At 49.8% G+C, this 16,243-nt stretch overlaps 1 protein-coding gene across 1 annotated transcript in view; it reads left to right on the top strand.

Moving 5' to 3' along the window:
- The window catches only part of sfl (N-deacetylase and N-sulfotransferase sfl), a 142,413-nt gene that overhangs the window by 42,942 nt on the left and 83,228 nt on the right, over positions 1–16,243 (top strand). Inside the window, exon 2 of the mRNA XM_031988045.2 lies at positions 622–2,108. Within this exon, the coding sequence (XP_031843905.1) occupies positions 1,936–2,108 (173 nt within the window). The 5' untranslated portion in view covers positions 622–1,935. The remainder of the gene's footprint in view (positions 1–621; positions 2,109–16,243) is intronic.

Genomic DNA, 16,243 nt, shown 5'->3' with positions numbered 1-16,243 from the left:
CGTTGCGGCTCGCAAGAAGTCTCGATTTAATGTCTCACTGGCTACATCGGTATTTACACGCCGACGGTTTGCCAAAGTTAAGATATCAGTGCACCGAGCTGATAATAAAAAAGGTAGACTCTCTCGGGAAGTAGAAATGAGCTGGGCTCGAGTCCAAAGTTCGCGATTGCATTGGAATAAGGGCGGAGAGCACTCCACTCGAACCTGCAAAACATTCTGTCCCGTGCACACCACGGTTATTTTAATCAGTCCGTGTGACAACTAAAAGCTAGGCGTCTACAAGCGAGAACCACTCGATACAACGATAATTCGCGCGGTAGAGGTTGAAATTCGTATTATCCCCGCAACACGATCCCCGAAATCCCCGACCGATCGAAACGGAACAAGCCGCGAAAAGAACACGATAGATCCCTCGACGGACGATCAGAAGGAGGCGATTAAGCCAAATATTGTGTCAGGAGCTTAGCCCCGGTGTGCGGTAGACACAGGGATCGGCGAGGGGGGCGTTTAATTCTGTGGAGGAGGCCAATCGATCACAGCAATCTCCACCCACAAACGACGATTGTCGCGTTCGGGCCTTGCACCCTTCGCTCAATTCGCATTCCCCGTTGACTGTTGCAGGCCCGTGAACCCGAGCACCCAGCCACGCAGCGGGGACACGAGATCGATACAGCCCGATACAGGGGATAACCGTTCGCGAAATCGTTCTGGAAGACAGGAAGCATCGTAGCTTTACATCGTCCCTAATTGACAGGTGGGAAAGGAGGGTTGGCGGCGGGACCGCGTGGCGCACGGCGAAAGGAGGGCCGACACGCGTATATCAACTGGAGCAGGATAGAGGATAGTGTCGCGACTGCGAAGAACGAAGAAGGAACGAGAAGGGAGAAAGCAGAAGAAAACGGGACAGAGAGGAACAGAAGAGGAATAGAGAAAAGAAGAAGAAGAAGAAGACAAGCCTCGAAAATTTACGAGTGTAGCAGGTTCGCTTCGCGCGTCCGGTAACTTGGGCCAGTCCGGAGCGTTACAAATGGTCCACCCGTAAAGCCAGCTTACCGTAGAAGACACCGGAAGTAGCCGCCGGATTTCCGTGGCGCTAGACCCGCGGACGTTCCCGGCCAGAATAGAAAATTCCAGTTTATCGACGCCCATTGCGAAAGGTTCCCCGGATCCTCTAGGTCCTGCGATTTTTGGATCCGAGCGATGATCCCGGTGTTCGAAGGAGGATCAATCGCGCCTGGCCGTCGCTGAGAGAATGTCGAGCACCCGAGCGGCCAGCTGCTGAGCGACCGGCGCCGGTGCAGTTCATCGATCAACAAAACTCGCTCAAATGGGTTAAAAACGATCGCGATGGACGGCGCGACCCCGTGCTGCTCGCAAAATGGTGATCGTGCTGCCCTCCTGGAAACGCAACAAGTGGCGAACCGCTCCTTATTCCTGAGCCGTCATCGTTGCTACCCGAGAGACGGGACAGGGGATTCGATCCAGGACCCGTCACCTTTGATCTGAGGATCCCGTAGTCACTTCAGAAGGATCGGGCGTCGTTTTTAGCTCCTGGTAAACTGTATCAAACGAGAGCTCGCGTTGTATATACCTGTATATGTATGTATATGTATCCTCTTCGGGCACGAGAGTTTCCGTGGACGAGGATTAAAGGACTGAACCAGTTGTCCGGCTGGGGAATAAGCTTCTTCCGGTAGATCGATCGATCCGAGGGACGGTTCTTTTAAGTTTCGCCGGAGTTTGAAGCTGAAGAGGACTGATTCTTCCCGAGGATCGAGGGATTCTTGACGATGAGAGGAGCCGATGCCCGGCGAAGGACGTCTTCTAGGGGAAAAGGAGGATCCTCGGCGTCGCTGCGACTGTGAACGCGGCCGCGCCGGCCCAGAGGAGTTTGGTGGATAATCTGCGAGGCATCGGTCGCCATCGGATGAGACGATGGTGATCAAGATCTCCGCGGTCGAGGCTGGCGTTCCTTTGTTAAGCGCCGTCGGTCCGCGCTGCGTCGTCAAGCAGGCCACGGTTAAGCGATGCGTCGCGGCCCTGCTGCTCGTCTCCGTCGCGAGTATATTCTACTACACGCATTACATCATCAGCAGCCCCTTGGCTAGGTGAGTGTTCATTTATTTTTCATAACTGTTTCTAATCATCTATTGGTATTCATTTCATTCGTTACCGTATAGGAATAATTCGATATTATTTCCACCAGATTTTCACTGTGCCTATTAGAAGCTTGTCAGCCTTCTCGATTACTGCACACAAAAGTAGCTTAATATTCCTCTTTCCACTCGGCTGTTATTGATTTTCCGGACTATTAAATAATCCGCTCGTTTATCACGATAAAATTCATTTCAAAATGCAAACAGTGGAAATTTACGATTAACAAATGTTTAAAAATCGAGTCGAGCCATTGAAGCCACCCGTGAATAAATATCACGAAAGTAAATTTGACCAACCTTTAACTTTCGTACAGCCGAGAAAATATTAAACTACCGTGTGGGCAATGGTATTAGTCACAGACAGAAATGTTATCTGATAAATTCATTCGTTGCCCCTGACCGACGCAATTTCTCGGCATATCCCGGAGCTGAATCTCCTTATTGGTCCAGACGCTCGATCACGCTAATAAATTCTCTCGGTGCAATTAACGAAAGTCTTTGTCCGGTACGTGTCCCGGCATCGATTACGCGTAACAGATCGCTCCGTGCGTGGCAAAGGTAATTTTATTACCCGCGGGCATGAAATTCCGCGGTCAGATTAACGAGCCCCGATATTCGTGACATTTTTTACCGAGCGGTGAAACTGCTCCCTTGAAGTTTCTCCCCCGTATATTTTCCTTTGCGCGCTCGGAAATACTGAAAAATTCGACGGCGGCTCCGGGGGAAGCAATTTTCCATTTTCCCCGTCCGATATCTCTACCCGATCTCTCTCCCTTGGTCGGTCCTTTCGCGCCGGTACGCGTGAAATCGTCTTTGATGCGTTCCGCGTCAGCGCGGAACCCAATTTCCGCGTTTCCACGGCCGGATTATCGAATATTGTTAATCCGAAACGATATGTACCGATAATGCCGGGAATTTTTTATCTGGATCGCCAGGAACCTGTAGCGATAACCGTGAATCTCTAGCGATTGATCCCGGAGAACGCTTTGAAAGGACGAAGTGCGACGAGGCGGAACCTAGAAGTGGCAATCGTTTCGCGAATCGGTAAAAGCGGTTTACAGATTCGCCGTTTGACCCCTCGATCCCGGTTGCCGAAGCTTTTTTCAGCTCGATTCTTCCCTGGGAATGAGTAGTTGTATTCCAGCCCTACGCCATATTACTCGCGCGGGCAAATTAATATCGACCCGAGCCCTTTCGACCGCGAAACTACACAATCAATCTCACCGTGCTATTACTCTGTACTCTTGCTTCGCGGATAGTTTACCTTTGTTGCCTTCATTCTCCTTTTTTTCGCCGTAACGTCGAAGTTTCAAGTTACCTAGACATTAGGTGTTACCTGTATTACCTCAAATTACCTGTATAATAGCTATTAGCTGTTCCAACTGCGAATTACCTACTTCACCGCTATTATACATATATTGTGCAACAGAACTTCAGTCGAGCGAGTTAAATCGCGTTCCCCGCGACGCGGTGTCTCGAATTCGTGTCCCTAAGGTATAACACTTTCAACGTGAAATAACACGTTGGCTGCTTACTGGCCTCGCGAAGTTAATAAATCTCCAATCTATATACATACCTTTTCATTCCCCGTCCTATTTCTCTAAAAAAACAAACTTCATACCGAACGTGAATAAACGAAACCTTCGAACCCATAAAACTCGTAACGCGCATTCTCGACGAGACATGATTCAATCTCTTCAATCATAGATCGTCATCAAAACGTCTGCAAACATAACATTGAAGTACATCTCTTTGTCACGTTTCTAATTTTCTGACATTAGTTGTTACCGAGAAGATAAACAATTTCATAAAGAATTCCCTTATTAACGTCGATTCATTTAAACGTCATAAATCACCTATGGTACATGCCGGTGTGAAACAAATTTATAAAATTTTCAATTCAATATCAAACCTCGTGCAATGTATCAACACATAAAACATCGAAGTAAAATAGTTGTCTCTTAATTTGTAGAAGATAATCAATTGTGTTGCGAAAAATATCGTTAATATTCAGTCAGAAAGGGTTAAAACCCTCGAAAATAAGCCCACACAGCCCGTAATTCCGAATTCTCGCACAGCGAACAAATCCCAACAGCAATTCCAAGTCACAGCTCGATATAAATCAGCGCAGTTCGCGTCGAAACGAGACCAACGTCTTATTAAGTCCCGCCGCTGACCGTCTCGTGAGATGCGCGAAACGTCTAGGAACACGGGGTGCAAACGGATGTAATATTTCGAGGGATGCAAACGGTCGGTCCAATTCCAATCTTCCCCGATCTTCGCCGGTGTTCGGTATCGCGCCGCTGTGCCCGGGCTGCGCTAGGTCTGTAGTTAATTAGAGAAGACGAATAACCCCACGGGCCGAACGGAGGCGTTCGTCTCGGCTCGATATGGACCCAATCTCGCCTGGTCTGGATAACCGGCGCTGGAGGGAGCGAGTCCGCGGGAAACGGCTTCCTCCCTGGTCGCCGATTGCGACTAACCCGTAGAGAGAGGCCGAAAGAGAAAGAGAAAGGGAGAGAGTCTGCGGACCGGCCTCGAAATCCGGCGTTATTTCGTGGCCGGAGTAATTACGTTGCGCCAAATTGTTGCTGGCAGTTGTTTGACTCGCGCGGCGGTTTCCTCGGGGACCTATATCTTAATTGCGCGATAATACTGCGATGCAGAATGCCTCGGCCAGATTTGAAGTTAATTACACGGCCGGACGTGTTCGTTAACGATCGAGGCGCGCGCCTTGTAGCTTCGATTAAGAATTCGAAGGGAAATCGGGAGACACTAGGATTCTAATCAGGAATTCGTGAAACTTTAATTCGATGCTGATAATTTGAAGTTCTACGATTCTTAGACGTTTGATTTATTCAAGTGCTAAAGGTTTCCTTTAGTCGAAATTCTAGTGTGAATGTGAGTTTCCTGTTTCCAATTGAGTCAGACCCCCAGTTGACCGAGTTGCACGCGATATCTAGTTAAAGGGAAAAGGTTTATCGATAACTGAACGTAACCAGCGACTCGGTTAAAAAACAGCGACCAGGATGTCCAGCTCGAAGCTCCTCGAGTTGAGAACAGCGAAAGGTCTATCTCGAAGCTACCTACCCCGCGGTCAATCGAGCCCTAGCAATTGATCACCGCCCTATAGCCGCGGCCACCTTTCTGTTAATTGATATAGCGGTTCGGTCCGGCTGATGGATCAATCTTAATAGATAACCTATGACCGTTCCGCGAGCAATTGTAGGTTCGGCGCAAACCGTCGTCAATCACGAAACCTAATACTCTCTGGCGCTAGAGGACATTGACATGTAATTTCACATCGACGTGGCCCGGCTGCGCGTATTGCCTCCGAGACCGCCACGATACTCTGAATCACACGCCGTGTGTCACCTACGAAATGGAACCGGCCATCCACAGTCCGGTGACTCAGGCTTCTTAATTGTCCCGCGCTGCGGTGTGTATTTATTAGCCCGGGTCGATAACAGATACCGATTGTCCGGACCGAGTCACTGCCTCCTGGGGGCCCGGGTAATTTATAGCCCCTTATCGCCGCCGGAGTACGTTCAACCGTGCAGGTCCCATTTTTCCCAGGTAATCCGAATGATATTCTTCGGACATTAGCTAGATACTCGGAGGAATCGTCGGATCCAGCTTAATGCGATCGATGGAAACGTCCGCCGGAATTAAAGTGTCCTAATCTCCGAAGAGCCTCGAAGCTCCGCTTTTAAGATGCTCACCTATGAACGAAACGAACCGCGAAATTGCCCGCAGTTTCCGAGGAATAAGCAGAAGCGGGGATTACGCGAAGGAATATTAAGGCAATTCGAAAAATTGATTTAAAACAGTATAACGGAGGATATATCAATGCACTCCGTAGGTCCCTTGGAAATTAGATCCCCTAGTTATAGCTTTATTAACCGATCGCCTATAAAGATCTCCAGAAACACCGAACGCTCGCTATTCGCGGCACGAGAACGTTAATCCGGCGAGATTGTGTTTTCATCGCAGTTAATCGCTCAACTTGACACGCCTTCGGCGGAGGTAGGGGTAGGATAATCTGACAAGAGGGATAATCTCTTACTCGTTAGCCGGCACGTGTTCCGCGCGTCGTTGTTCCCCGCCGTGGTCATCGGCGCGGTTCAGCGGCCGCGAAAGTGGATTTCCAGCTTTGCCCGTTAAACCGTCAACACCGCCGGCAGCGGCGGCGCGGGGAGGTGCAGGGGCAGGAAAGGGTGAATAATAATTCGCTCGGAGGTGAGAAGTTTGCGAACGGTCGGTTTTCTCCGCGCGCCGGACCAACGGGAAGCTTGAATTGGCGCTGATTGGGCGTGCGATTAACATCCGGCCGCGTTTCGCGTCCCACGATCGAGAATGCGCCTCCTCTCCGCACGGGCCGGAGGATCTCTTAGCGGCCGGCCCTATTCAGAGACTTTGCTCCCCTTTCGCGCCGGGACCCGGACGCGAAACTCGCATTCCGCCGGCGAGACATTTGCATTCCGCGGCGGGCACACCTCTCGCTCCCGTAATTGGGAGAATTTATTCGCCGCCGGTGACCGAGACCACGGTCACCCGTGTCCCGGACACGCCGTTTCAGGATCGGTGAATCATAAATTAGGATCGCGCGCGAGCACGCCGCTCGGGAGAAATTCGACTCACGCGGTATGACTTAACCTCCTCGCCGTTGGATCTCTGTTTAGAACGGGCCGAGCTGGTTTTAGCTCCTCTTTGATTGTGATTTATATCGCGCGAGTCGCATCAGGTTGAATAATACGAAGAGAGATGCTGGAGATTAAGTGGATTCTCTGTGCGGATCGAACGATCGGTTTGAATCTCGGTGCAGCCGAATTTTGTCGGATCTATGAAATACTGGAAGGTTAGGGGAATAATTACCGTGAGAAACCTTGAGATTTTAATTTCCGTTTGGTTAGAAAAGTTGTTGGAATGTTAGTAATGTGATGAGTAGATTTGGCAGTCTGGGAGGCTTAACGAAATTATAATAACGTCGGAATTAAGGGTATAATAACATTAAATTCGGTTTGAAATTCTTGCGGGTTTAATCGGATTCCGTAAGGGAAACTGATTAATTCGTTAGCCGGAATCGATAGCGGTTCTTAAATAGTATCATCTCGCCGGAAATTAGCGATCGTACAAAATATCAGCTCCAATAATTTCGTTAACTCGAACGATATTCGACTTCGCGGAAAGTTGGCCGCATTAGCTTCCGCCGTTCGAACACGGACTTTCGAGAACTGAACTTTCCGCGCTTGTCCGGGAACTATTTGCAATACCGGGACTCGTTCAACTTCGCGCCAGCCGGAGTACTCGCGGTTGCACGTGAACGTCGAAATGATTCTGCCGGTGGGGTCGTTACATTTTTCGCTTAAAGTGACCCTAGCAACTCTAATAAACCGATCCTAGTGATTCTATCCACCACGATTCGTACTTCGGGAACAGTGTAAAATCTGCTTCTTCATTTCTAAATTCGAATTCGACCGAATCACGCTTCGGTTTAATTCTGTTCTCACATTTCTCGCGTGCAGAAATGAATGATGCGCGAATTCAGCTTGTCTTTCGGTGTCCAGAAAAGGAATCGCATTCGTTCCGATTGATTCATCGGCCGAATCGAACGGTACCTGGTCGCTCGCCGTGATTCTCCGAATCTGACGCGAACTGGGAATTAATCCTGTAACCGGGATATAAATATCCCGCACGATATCGAAGACGTATTAGAAATATCGCGCGGCCGCGCGCACCGCGCCGCGATACATTATTCATCGCGCTCGTTCCCGGGACGCAAGTTTGATTATTCCGAACATCCGTCTTGTCGGGGTAATATCGAGTTGTGTAAACTTGGGGCATAAATGTCTGCGGGGGACCCGAAAATTTTCAACTTTCCGAAGTTTCGCACGGCACGCCGCGCCGCCGGGGCTCCCCGCACACGTACGCGACGTAAAGCGATCCCGCTGCCGCGGCGGCTGGTGTTGCTGTCGTGTCGACAGAAATTGAAACTCGTTTTCCTTCTACAAATTCCCGAGGAAAATTCGTTCTACGGAATACAGAGATACACGGAAGGAACAAAACAGTACATTCGTTTTCCCTTATTTCAGTCATATTCCACAGTATATTCCACATTATTAATCTCCATTCCTGTCGTTCCTTTCTTATCTAACCTCGATCGTCGAAAACACATCAAACGCAACGGTACAATTACATTCGACGAACAACGGCGATCTAAAAGACAACAGTTTCGATTGTTCTTGATTTATCATTTCCCTATACAACGGTCGCATTACTAATCTCTTTCGTTCCGTCCCTTATCGAAACGCTGCTATCGACAGAAGTATCTCGACGAACGCAAAACTGCATTTACGTATCAACGTTTCTATCATTCGCGAACCGCGAGGGATTCAAGATGCACGCTCGGCGGCCCTCGCGTCGCGATAATCCACCTTTGATAATCCCGGCGGCGGATTCTAGTCTGTTTCTCCGTTAAATGACAGCGAACCGGTCACGTAACCATAACAGCGGCGACGCGTCCCGGTTCGCCCCGTGAAACAATGTGGCGTGCGCCTCGTGGCCATTAACATTGTCCTGTTGCTTTGGGAGAGTGCGCACGGCGGAGGGTGGCGAGAGAGTGCGTGAGAAGCGACCCTAATTCTGTCAATCCTGAGCGGCGTCCTCGGCCCGGGTCGGCCCGGGTCGGGCTTCGACGGGCCTGGAGGAGGAACCGGGCGATGTTAACTCGTAACTCTCATCGATTCCGGTGTAAATATACCCGGGGCATGTATACGACCGTGCAGGATTTCCGTTACGCTAGATATACCGCGCGTAACACGAATCGCCGAGAAACGGCCGTACAAAGGGTTGGAGGCGGCGCGTATAGGCCGGCCGCGCGGCCCTCGAAACACGAAATGCAGTTTCACGGGAAGCAGATAACCCTCTCGAAGAATTAATAGCCCCCGTTATGAAAGCGGCCGGCGCCGATACAACCGGGGACGTTAATGCACGCCCTTCGCCCCTCTCTCCTCCCCTCGCTCCGCGCTGCGTGCCTCCTCCCTTCGCGAATAAAAATATTACTTACGCGATATTAAGTACGTCGCATGTGAGCTTTATCGCTGGGGCTCGACGGTCCTACGTCGGACGACTGCAAATAAAATCGCTGGGAATGAATGGAGCAGGTGGAATACTATTGGGAGATACTCGGTTTGCTTGGTGGATCTGGGAATGCAAGGGTTGTTAAGGGTTTTCAGTGCAGTCGAAAGTTGGAGACTCTGATGATCTTTATATAGAATATTAACTGGCATATTGATAACTTTCTATTTTAAAGCTTGAACACTGACTCGTTCAGAGGCGACTAGGTTCTAGTATCAATAGATACTTGATCCTTCTTGCCCACAGTATTGCACTTGACTCAAAGATCCCTCTATACCCGGCGCTTCTTGCCCCGGTCTCAGTCCCGTCTCCGCTTCTTCGACAGCCCCCCGCGCGAGCCAGCAACGCCGTCAATGCACTCTCGCTTATCGGGAGCCAGCCGAAGAATCTATCGGCACGTTGCAGTTCCCGTCGAGCGGCAGTTCACGAGCGGAGGAACTTAAACGGCGGTTACACCCGGGATTCCCCATCGCGCCGAGAATTAGAGAGGCACCGGGTACTCGCGCGGACGCCGGCATCTGCCGATGCATCGGCGCGTGGTGAATGTTTGTAGCCGGGACCCCGGGGGCCGGTATTCACCGGGAAATTTCCACCGTTCGGCCGGACGGTCTCCTAATTCCGCGATGATTTAGCGGGGCGCCGCTTTGACTCGGCCGCCGGCTAATTCATCAAAGTCCACGGGGGCGAAAGCGTTATCCGGCTCGGATACAAACGGGGCGCAAGACGGCGCTGTTTGAGATGCGACGCGCGTGTCGGCGAGCTTTTCAATGGGAGCTTTGACGATACGCGGGCGACGGCTGGGCGGAGGGAAGGGGGGGCGCGTTACAAGCCAGCGGCTGATTCATCGGACTTCGTCGCTGCTGGCGCCCCTGCTCCGTGCCGGATCGTATCGCGGCTCGACGAAGCTGCACCGAAAACCGAGGATTAGCTACCGGCAACTCGCCCGGCAATCGGAGCTCACTGTCCGCTCGATAATCTCGCGGCGATCGGCCGTGCTCGACGGATTTGCGAACTGCGGCTGTGGTCTCGCTAATCGATCCGACTTTTGCCGCGACTCGTTTCACAGCTGTGTTCCTTCGGCGTTTCTAGCCGCGGTTGTTTAGCTGTTTGCCAGCTGATCCGGATTTCTGCGTTTCGTTCAACATCTCGGTGATGTAATAGAGCTTGGTTAACTACCTTTTCAGTATTTACAGAACGTGTAGATTGAAGTCGAGATTTATATTTTGTTTGTAGCTCTAGCGCTCGGAGGTAGCTAAAGAATGATTCTTAGAGGTTTGAGGACGAAGAAGTTGTTCGTCGAGTTACGTGAGGAGATGTTTTTATAGGGATTTTGCATAGAACGGCTCGAGGTGAAGGAGGTTTAACGCAGCGTTACGCTGTCACCGATGAATATTAATAACCGAAAGGAAAATGCGATGCAGAGTTGTCTCCTCGTGGTGCACGCACGCGTGGAGCCACTCGAGCGACGGATACACCATCCAGTATCCACCCGCGCGTATCAGAATCGCTCGCTCGCATATATTACTGATTACCAGGGACGCGGAGCGTCGAAGATCCGGCGGATACGGCCGCTGCAGTTTCGGTATCAAGCCACGCATTAGTTTCATCGCGTCAGATAGCGCGCGGCCGCGTTAAATCTGCTCGGCGCGGGTTACAGTCTCAAGGATTCGAACCGGGTAACGAGCGACCGTGCGCGGCGCGACTATAAATCCGTGTCTGCGGCGAAGCTGGGAAACCCTGCGGATACTGAAGCTAGATGGATCTATTCGCGAAAGCTGCTTAGCCTTTCGCGGTGTGATCGATGGTGAGATATTGTCGCAATTGGGGAATTTTATTGGAAATATTACTCGCGGAAGTTTCGGTAGAAGAGAATCCTTATCGGACCGGAAGACTGCCCCATGCTCGACGGATCGTTTACGTCTTTCGACCTTCGATCGCGATTTTATACGCATCAACGTCATATACTCATCAAACTTCAATCTCACGTAGAAGTCGAAGATAGTTCATTCAAGAATCGACTTGAACCAGATCGTTTCACCTCTCCCACTCCCTCGATCTCGATTATTCAATCGCCGAGCCCGAGCAAACAAACCTTGTCACCTGTCGTTCCTCGTGCAAACAGGGGACTATTACTCATTCAACAAACTACCATTGCACATGTGATTCCAGGTAAACACCGCGTCTAAGTAATTAACGTAACATTTGCTCGGATAAGATCGCGACAGCAGTTTACTGTACGCTATCTGCGATCTTTCAAAAGTTCCGGTGTACACGCCTTATCGAATCGCACAAATAGTCCGGAAAGATGTTAGCTACTTATCTTCCACGCTCCGCGGCGAACACGTGCGCGAGTGCGCGGAAGGTGTCGGCCGTTCCAATAAGTGTAACGCGTCCGCCCTACTCCGCAATGACACACGTGAATTAGTGCACGCCCAGCGTTCTCCCGTGTGGCCGTTATCAGATAGCGGCGAGCGGCGGAAACTCTGCGGCGCGGTTCCGAAGATACACACCGCTGCGCCGGTCGTGGATGGCGAGGGGTTGTCGGTTTTCGTACGCGAGGGCGGACCGTCTAATCGCGTGTTTGATTATATCACGTCAAAGGGAGATAAAGCGGAACGAGGGAACGAAAACGCAGCGTAGACCGAAACCAGCCTCCAACGGATGCTGCGACGCGAAGATCGCGCCGCGAGATTGTCGTTGAATAATTCCGGCTTCCGACCGCTCGGGAAACGGGCGACGAAATTACCGCGAGTACTCCGAACCAGCCACCGCATAAAGAGTTCGGGGGACGTTCCGCCGAAGTCCTGCGAGGGGACGTAGATTTACAAGTAATTCGTTCCGCGGAATGTATTTAACATTGCGTGAATTCCTGCAAATTCCCGGCTTTGGAACCGGTCGTTGAAGTATTCATGAGAATTTGATTCAATCTTGTCCCGTGGAACTTAGAATGAAAAGCTTGGAGTTATTAGGTAACGCGAATGCGTCACGGCACGTTGAGCATCCTTCCACATTATTAGTTTCGTTCGGTGAAGTAAGAATGCGAATTGAAATTCACCGAGAATCTGATTAGAACTGCGACTGCGCTTGCAGAACGCAGTTACGTCGCTATGCGCAGTATGCTTTAAATTCGCTACGATGGGCAATTATAAGCCCTCGCCCTTTTACGTACTTTCTATGTCTCTCTGGACTTACGGTTTCGATATTCTACTTCCTCCCCATATCTCCTTAATCTTTAACTACGCGCTGGGGAAGCAGCGAATGAAGTGGATAATAATGTAAAATTCAATTTCGTCGGTTTCTCTTAGCTTATTGTCAATTATTATATCCATTTATGGTTGGATTCCTAATAAATAGCATAATTCATCAAGACGATGTATTTTCTTGTCCCAATACAATAATATATGTAATATTATATTACTATACATACAAGAATTCAGATATATTCTCATGTAATATATTTCCAATAGATAATCAATTTGAATGAAATTTAATATTTTTTTTAACACTATAGTAATTAGCGAAGTTAGCTAAGTGTCTTTATATAAAAACGAGATTTCTCGAAGAAGCATTCGTATGCTCCCAATAACTGAAAGAAGAAATCAGTCATTCCTCATTTCGACCCATCCGGTAGTTCCAGTGTCAAAGGTTAAAGATCAGAATAAAGCGACTTTGGTTATCGAGCGTAAACCCGGCGACTGTCCCAGCGCGCTGCGTGCACTTCCGGCGCGGCAAGAGGATCGTAGGGAAAGGGTTAAGAGCGAAGCAACAGAACAAGAGAGGAAAGTAAGAGAACGGCGAAGCTCACGGCCGTTTAAGAAAATTCGCAGCGAGGGCGGCCGTTGGAGCTGCCGGGCCGTTATCTCGTTAATTTATTTCTCTATTTGGTAATCCGTTGCGGGAGGGCGGGGGCTCGAAGATTACACGCGGGCGTCGCGGGGCCGCGCTTAAAAACCCGTGGCCGGCGTGCCAAGGCGTATAGAGATCGTCTGGCAGCGGTGCTGCGAGGTTTCACGGAGATCAGCCGGGTAATTCTTTCCGACGGTAATCCGGTCGCAGCGTCGCGGAAAAGAGGCTTACGGCAACATCTCGCGCATTGAGAACGGGGCCGGCCTTTAAACGCCGGATTAAGGGAGTCATCGCGATCCGAACAACTCGGCTTTGTCATTTCGATTACGATCATTACCGAGCCACGTGCGCACGTGCGGGAAACTCTATGACAAATTGCGCCCGGGTGATGCCGCCGACCTGGCGCCCGCCATTATTGCGCCTCGCGTGGATCAAGAAAAGGATGAAGAAGAATCGCGCGATATTGCGACACCGCCGCGCTGTTGTGCGAGCGTTTTAGTGCGACTTTTAATAGACGCTCGGTGCCAGCTTTGACAATAGGACAGTGAACTTTGTTGTCTCCTTTGTTCGCTCTGGGTGGTCTTTTCGTGCTTCGGTCGATAGTTTGATTATTTGTGTGCCGCTTGAAGTTGAAGTTTGGGAGGTCCGTTACGTGTTATTCAGATGGAGGTTCGAGATAGCATGTTAGAAGAATCTAGATTAGATTATTGAACTCTCCGAAGGTCGAAGTATAATCTATGAAGGTTTCGTTACAGATTAGATCTGTGCGTTAACGCGTCCACTGCCGTAGCATCGACGACCGTTCGAAGAGTCTTTGAGAACGGTTATAAGGAAATTGATGTCGAATGAATGTATTTGGTAATCTAAGTAGCTGGACGATGATATAATATAAATATAGTGATACCATTTGCCCTTGTTACGAAAGACGTATTACTCAGACCGCTCGAAATTCCCGTGACAGCGACGTGTTACTAAATAAATGCTGGCAGGAAATGGCGCGTAGACCGCAAGATAGCGAAACCAGATCGATCCGCGGCGCGCAAACGTCGCGTCAACGAGGCGAAAAACCGTTGAGCGACGCGGCCCAGTCCGGCGGATGTGAAATTACTGCATCGTGGCATAAGCGGCTGCTTGATAAGCGGGATTCCGCGAGGCAGTGGGGCGATAATGCAAAGTTGCGCTCGAAACGCGAAAGAGAACGGCTTATCGTTGGAAAGAGGCTCCTCGACGGCGCCGCATATCGGTCGCGTTTACATCGATAAGTGGTCGATCGCGGCGCGGTATTTGAATACCTGAAGCACGGAGCCATCGAGCGGGGGCCCGCGTCGCTCGCGTGTGCACTCGCTCGTCCTATCCGCCGCGCCGCGCTCGAAAGAAACTTCCTTTTCAATCGTGCTTCTTGCGCGGAAACCGGGAGCCTCGTGAAAGCGCGCGGAAAAAATCTCTCCGTATGAATACTGGCCGATCGTTCAACGTTCCGTGACATTTAATGACAGCTCCGACCGCCGAGAAGGCCGTCGCGCGGAAGGAGCATAAAAGGAACGCCGAGGAAATGTGTTCCAGAGGGATTTATTTTTTTAATTAAAGTACACGCGATTGTGGTTTATTGTACCAGCTTGAACAATGTATTATTCCCTTTGCGAGCGGAGCACTCTTCTCTATGGGATTGGAAGATTTTCTCTGGTATAACGTCGACCATCGTTTTTTCATGTCGTGTGTTACGGGACGATTGGAGGAAGATATTGAATTAGTTATTCTTCCAGTTAATGTTTCTCGTTGCGACGCTTGCTCAGTTTCTTCAACGCACCTATTCGCCGTAGAATATCGTCGAAAATTCGAATCCACCGAGTTGTCGATAAATGAAAAGCAAAAAGGTCTCGTTCTTTTTTCTAGGAAGGTAAAAAGGCCTCGATGGCTATCGAATTAAAAGGCCTCACGTTCGCAAGGGGTGGCGCAAATAAAAGCTCGCGGAGTCTCGTGGACCGAGGGTGGACGGAAATAAAAATAGCCCGGACAGAGCCAATAATTGGACTTCTAATCAATAGAACGTGATCGGTCAACCATGATGGACTGTTCAAAGGAAACGATGCAATTTATATAGATGCGCCCGCTATCTCGGGTCGCGCACGCTTATCCCGCTGGTTCATTCGCGCGACACACGCGCGTAGCCTCGGTCCACTTGGGCACAAAGAATTATTGGACTCCATTCCGCGTGCTGGTCACCGGCGGCATCTGTCCGTCTGTTTACTTCCATCCCCGCGCGTGACGCAACCCTTTACGCCGCTCGCCGTGTATCAATTCGACGATTCGCGTTGTTCGTGACATATCAAGATCATGGTCATTAGATGGAACCGCTTGCTCGTTTATCTGGGAATCGCTTGCGCTACACTGGTTGCGGTGAAAAATAGAAAATTGTGCTTCTACAATAGAAAATAGCGATAAAGATTAAAATCTAACTTTTATTTCCGTTTCATCTTCGAATTATTTATGGATCCGTTAGGCAGTAGTCATTACTATATTACAGATTACAATTACAAAAAGAAACTCTGCAATTACAAAAAGAGAGTTTCACGAGTACTCTATAATCGTCAGTGTCGAATTACTTAGCGTTCAATTATCAATTGTCGAATTATCAAGCGTCAGATTACCGAGGGTCGAATTACCAAACGTTAAATTATCATCCCGGAATTACCAGACGTTCAATTATCAAACGTCGTGTAATGAAGCGTTAAATTACCAAGCATCGAATTACCTTACGTTCAATTATCGAGCGCCAAATTACGTAGAACTATTCAAGGCTCTCCCTTACAACGCGAATCCGCGCGAAAGCACGAAAACCAACATTTTATCTCATGAACGTCCACGAGCTCCCATTAATTCCGAATCGAAGCGCGCCGATGGATGCCTTAAAATCTATATCGAAGTTCATCACTCCCTCGTCATAGATCGCCATAGATCGTTGCCAACCAGCGCAGCGAAAACTCCGGCCGATTCATCATCGGCGCTCCGGACGAAAAGCCAGTCGATCTGGGATTTTGAAAAGGGGCCCGGTCTCGGAAAATCCTCGCCATGGCGCCGCGCGCGGTATACATCGTTACCATTGT

Source organism: Nomia melanderi, chromosome 12 (assembly GCF_051020985.1).
Source record: "Nomia melanderi isolate GNS246 chromosome 12, iyNomMela1, whole genome shotgun sequence".
In the NCBI taxonomy this organism is placed as follows: Eukaryota; Metazoa; Arthropoda; class Insecta; order Hymenoptera; family Halictidae; genus Nomia; species Nomia melanderi.
The sequence above is the reverse complement of the archived record's forward strand: the minus strand, read 5'-3'. Positions and strand labels throughout refer to the sequence as shown.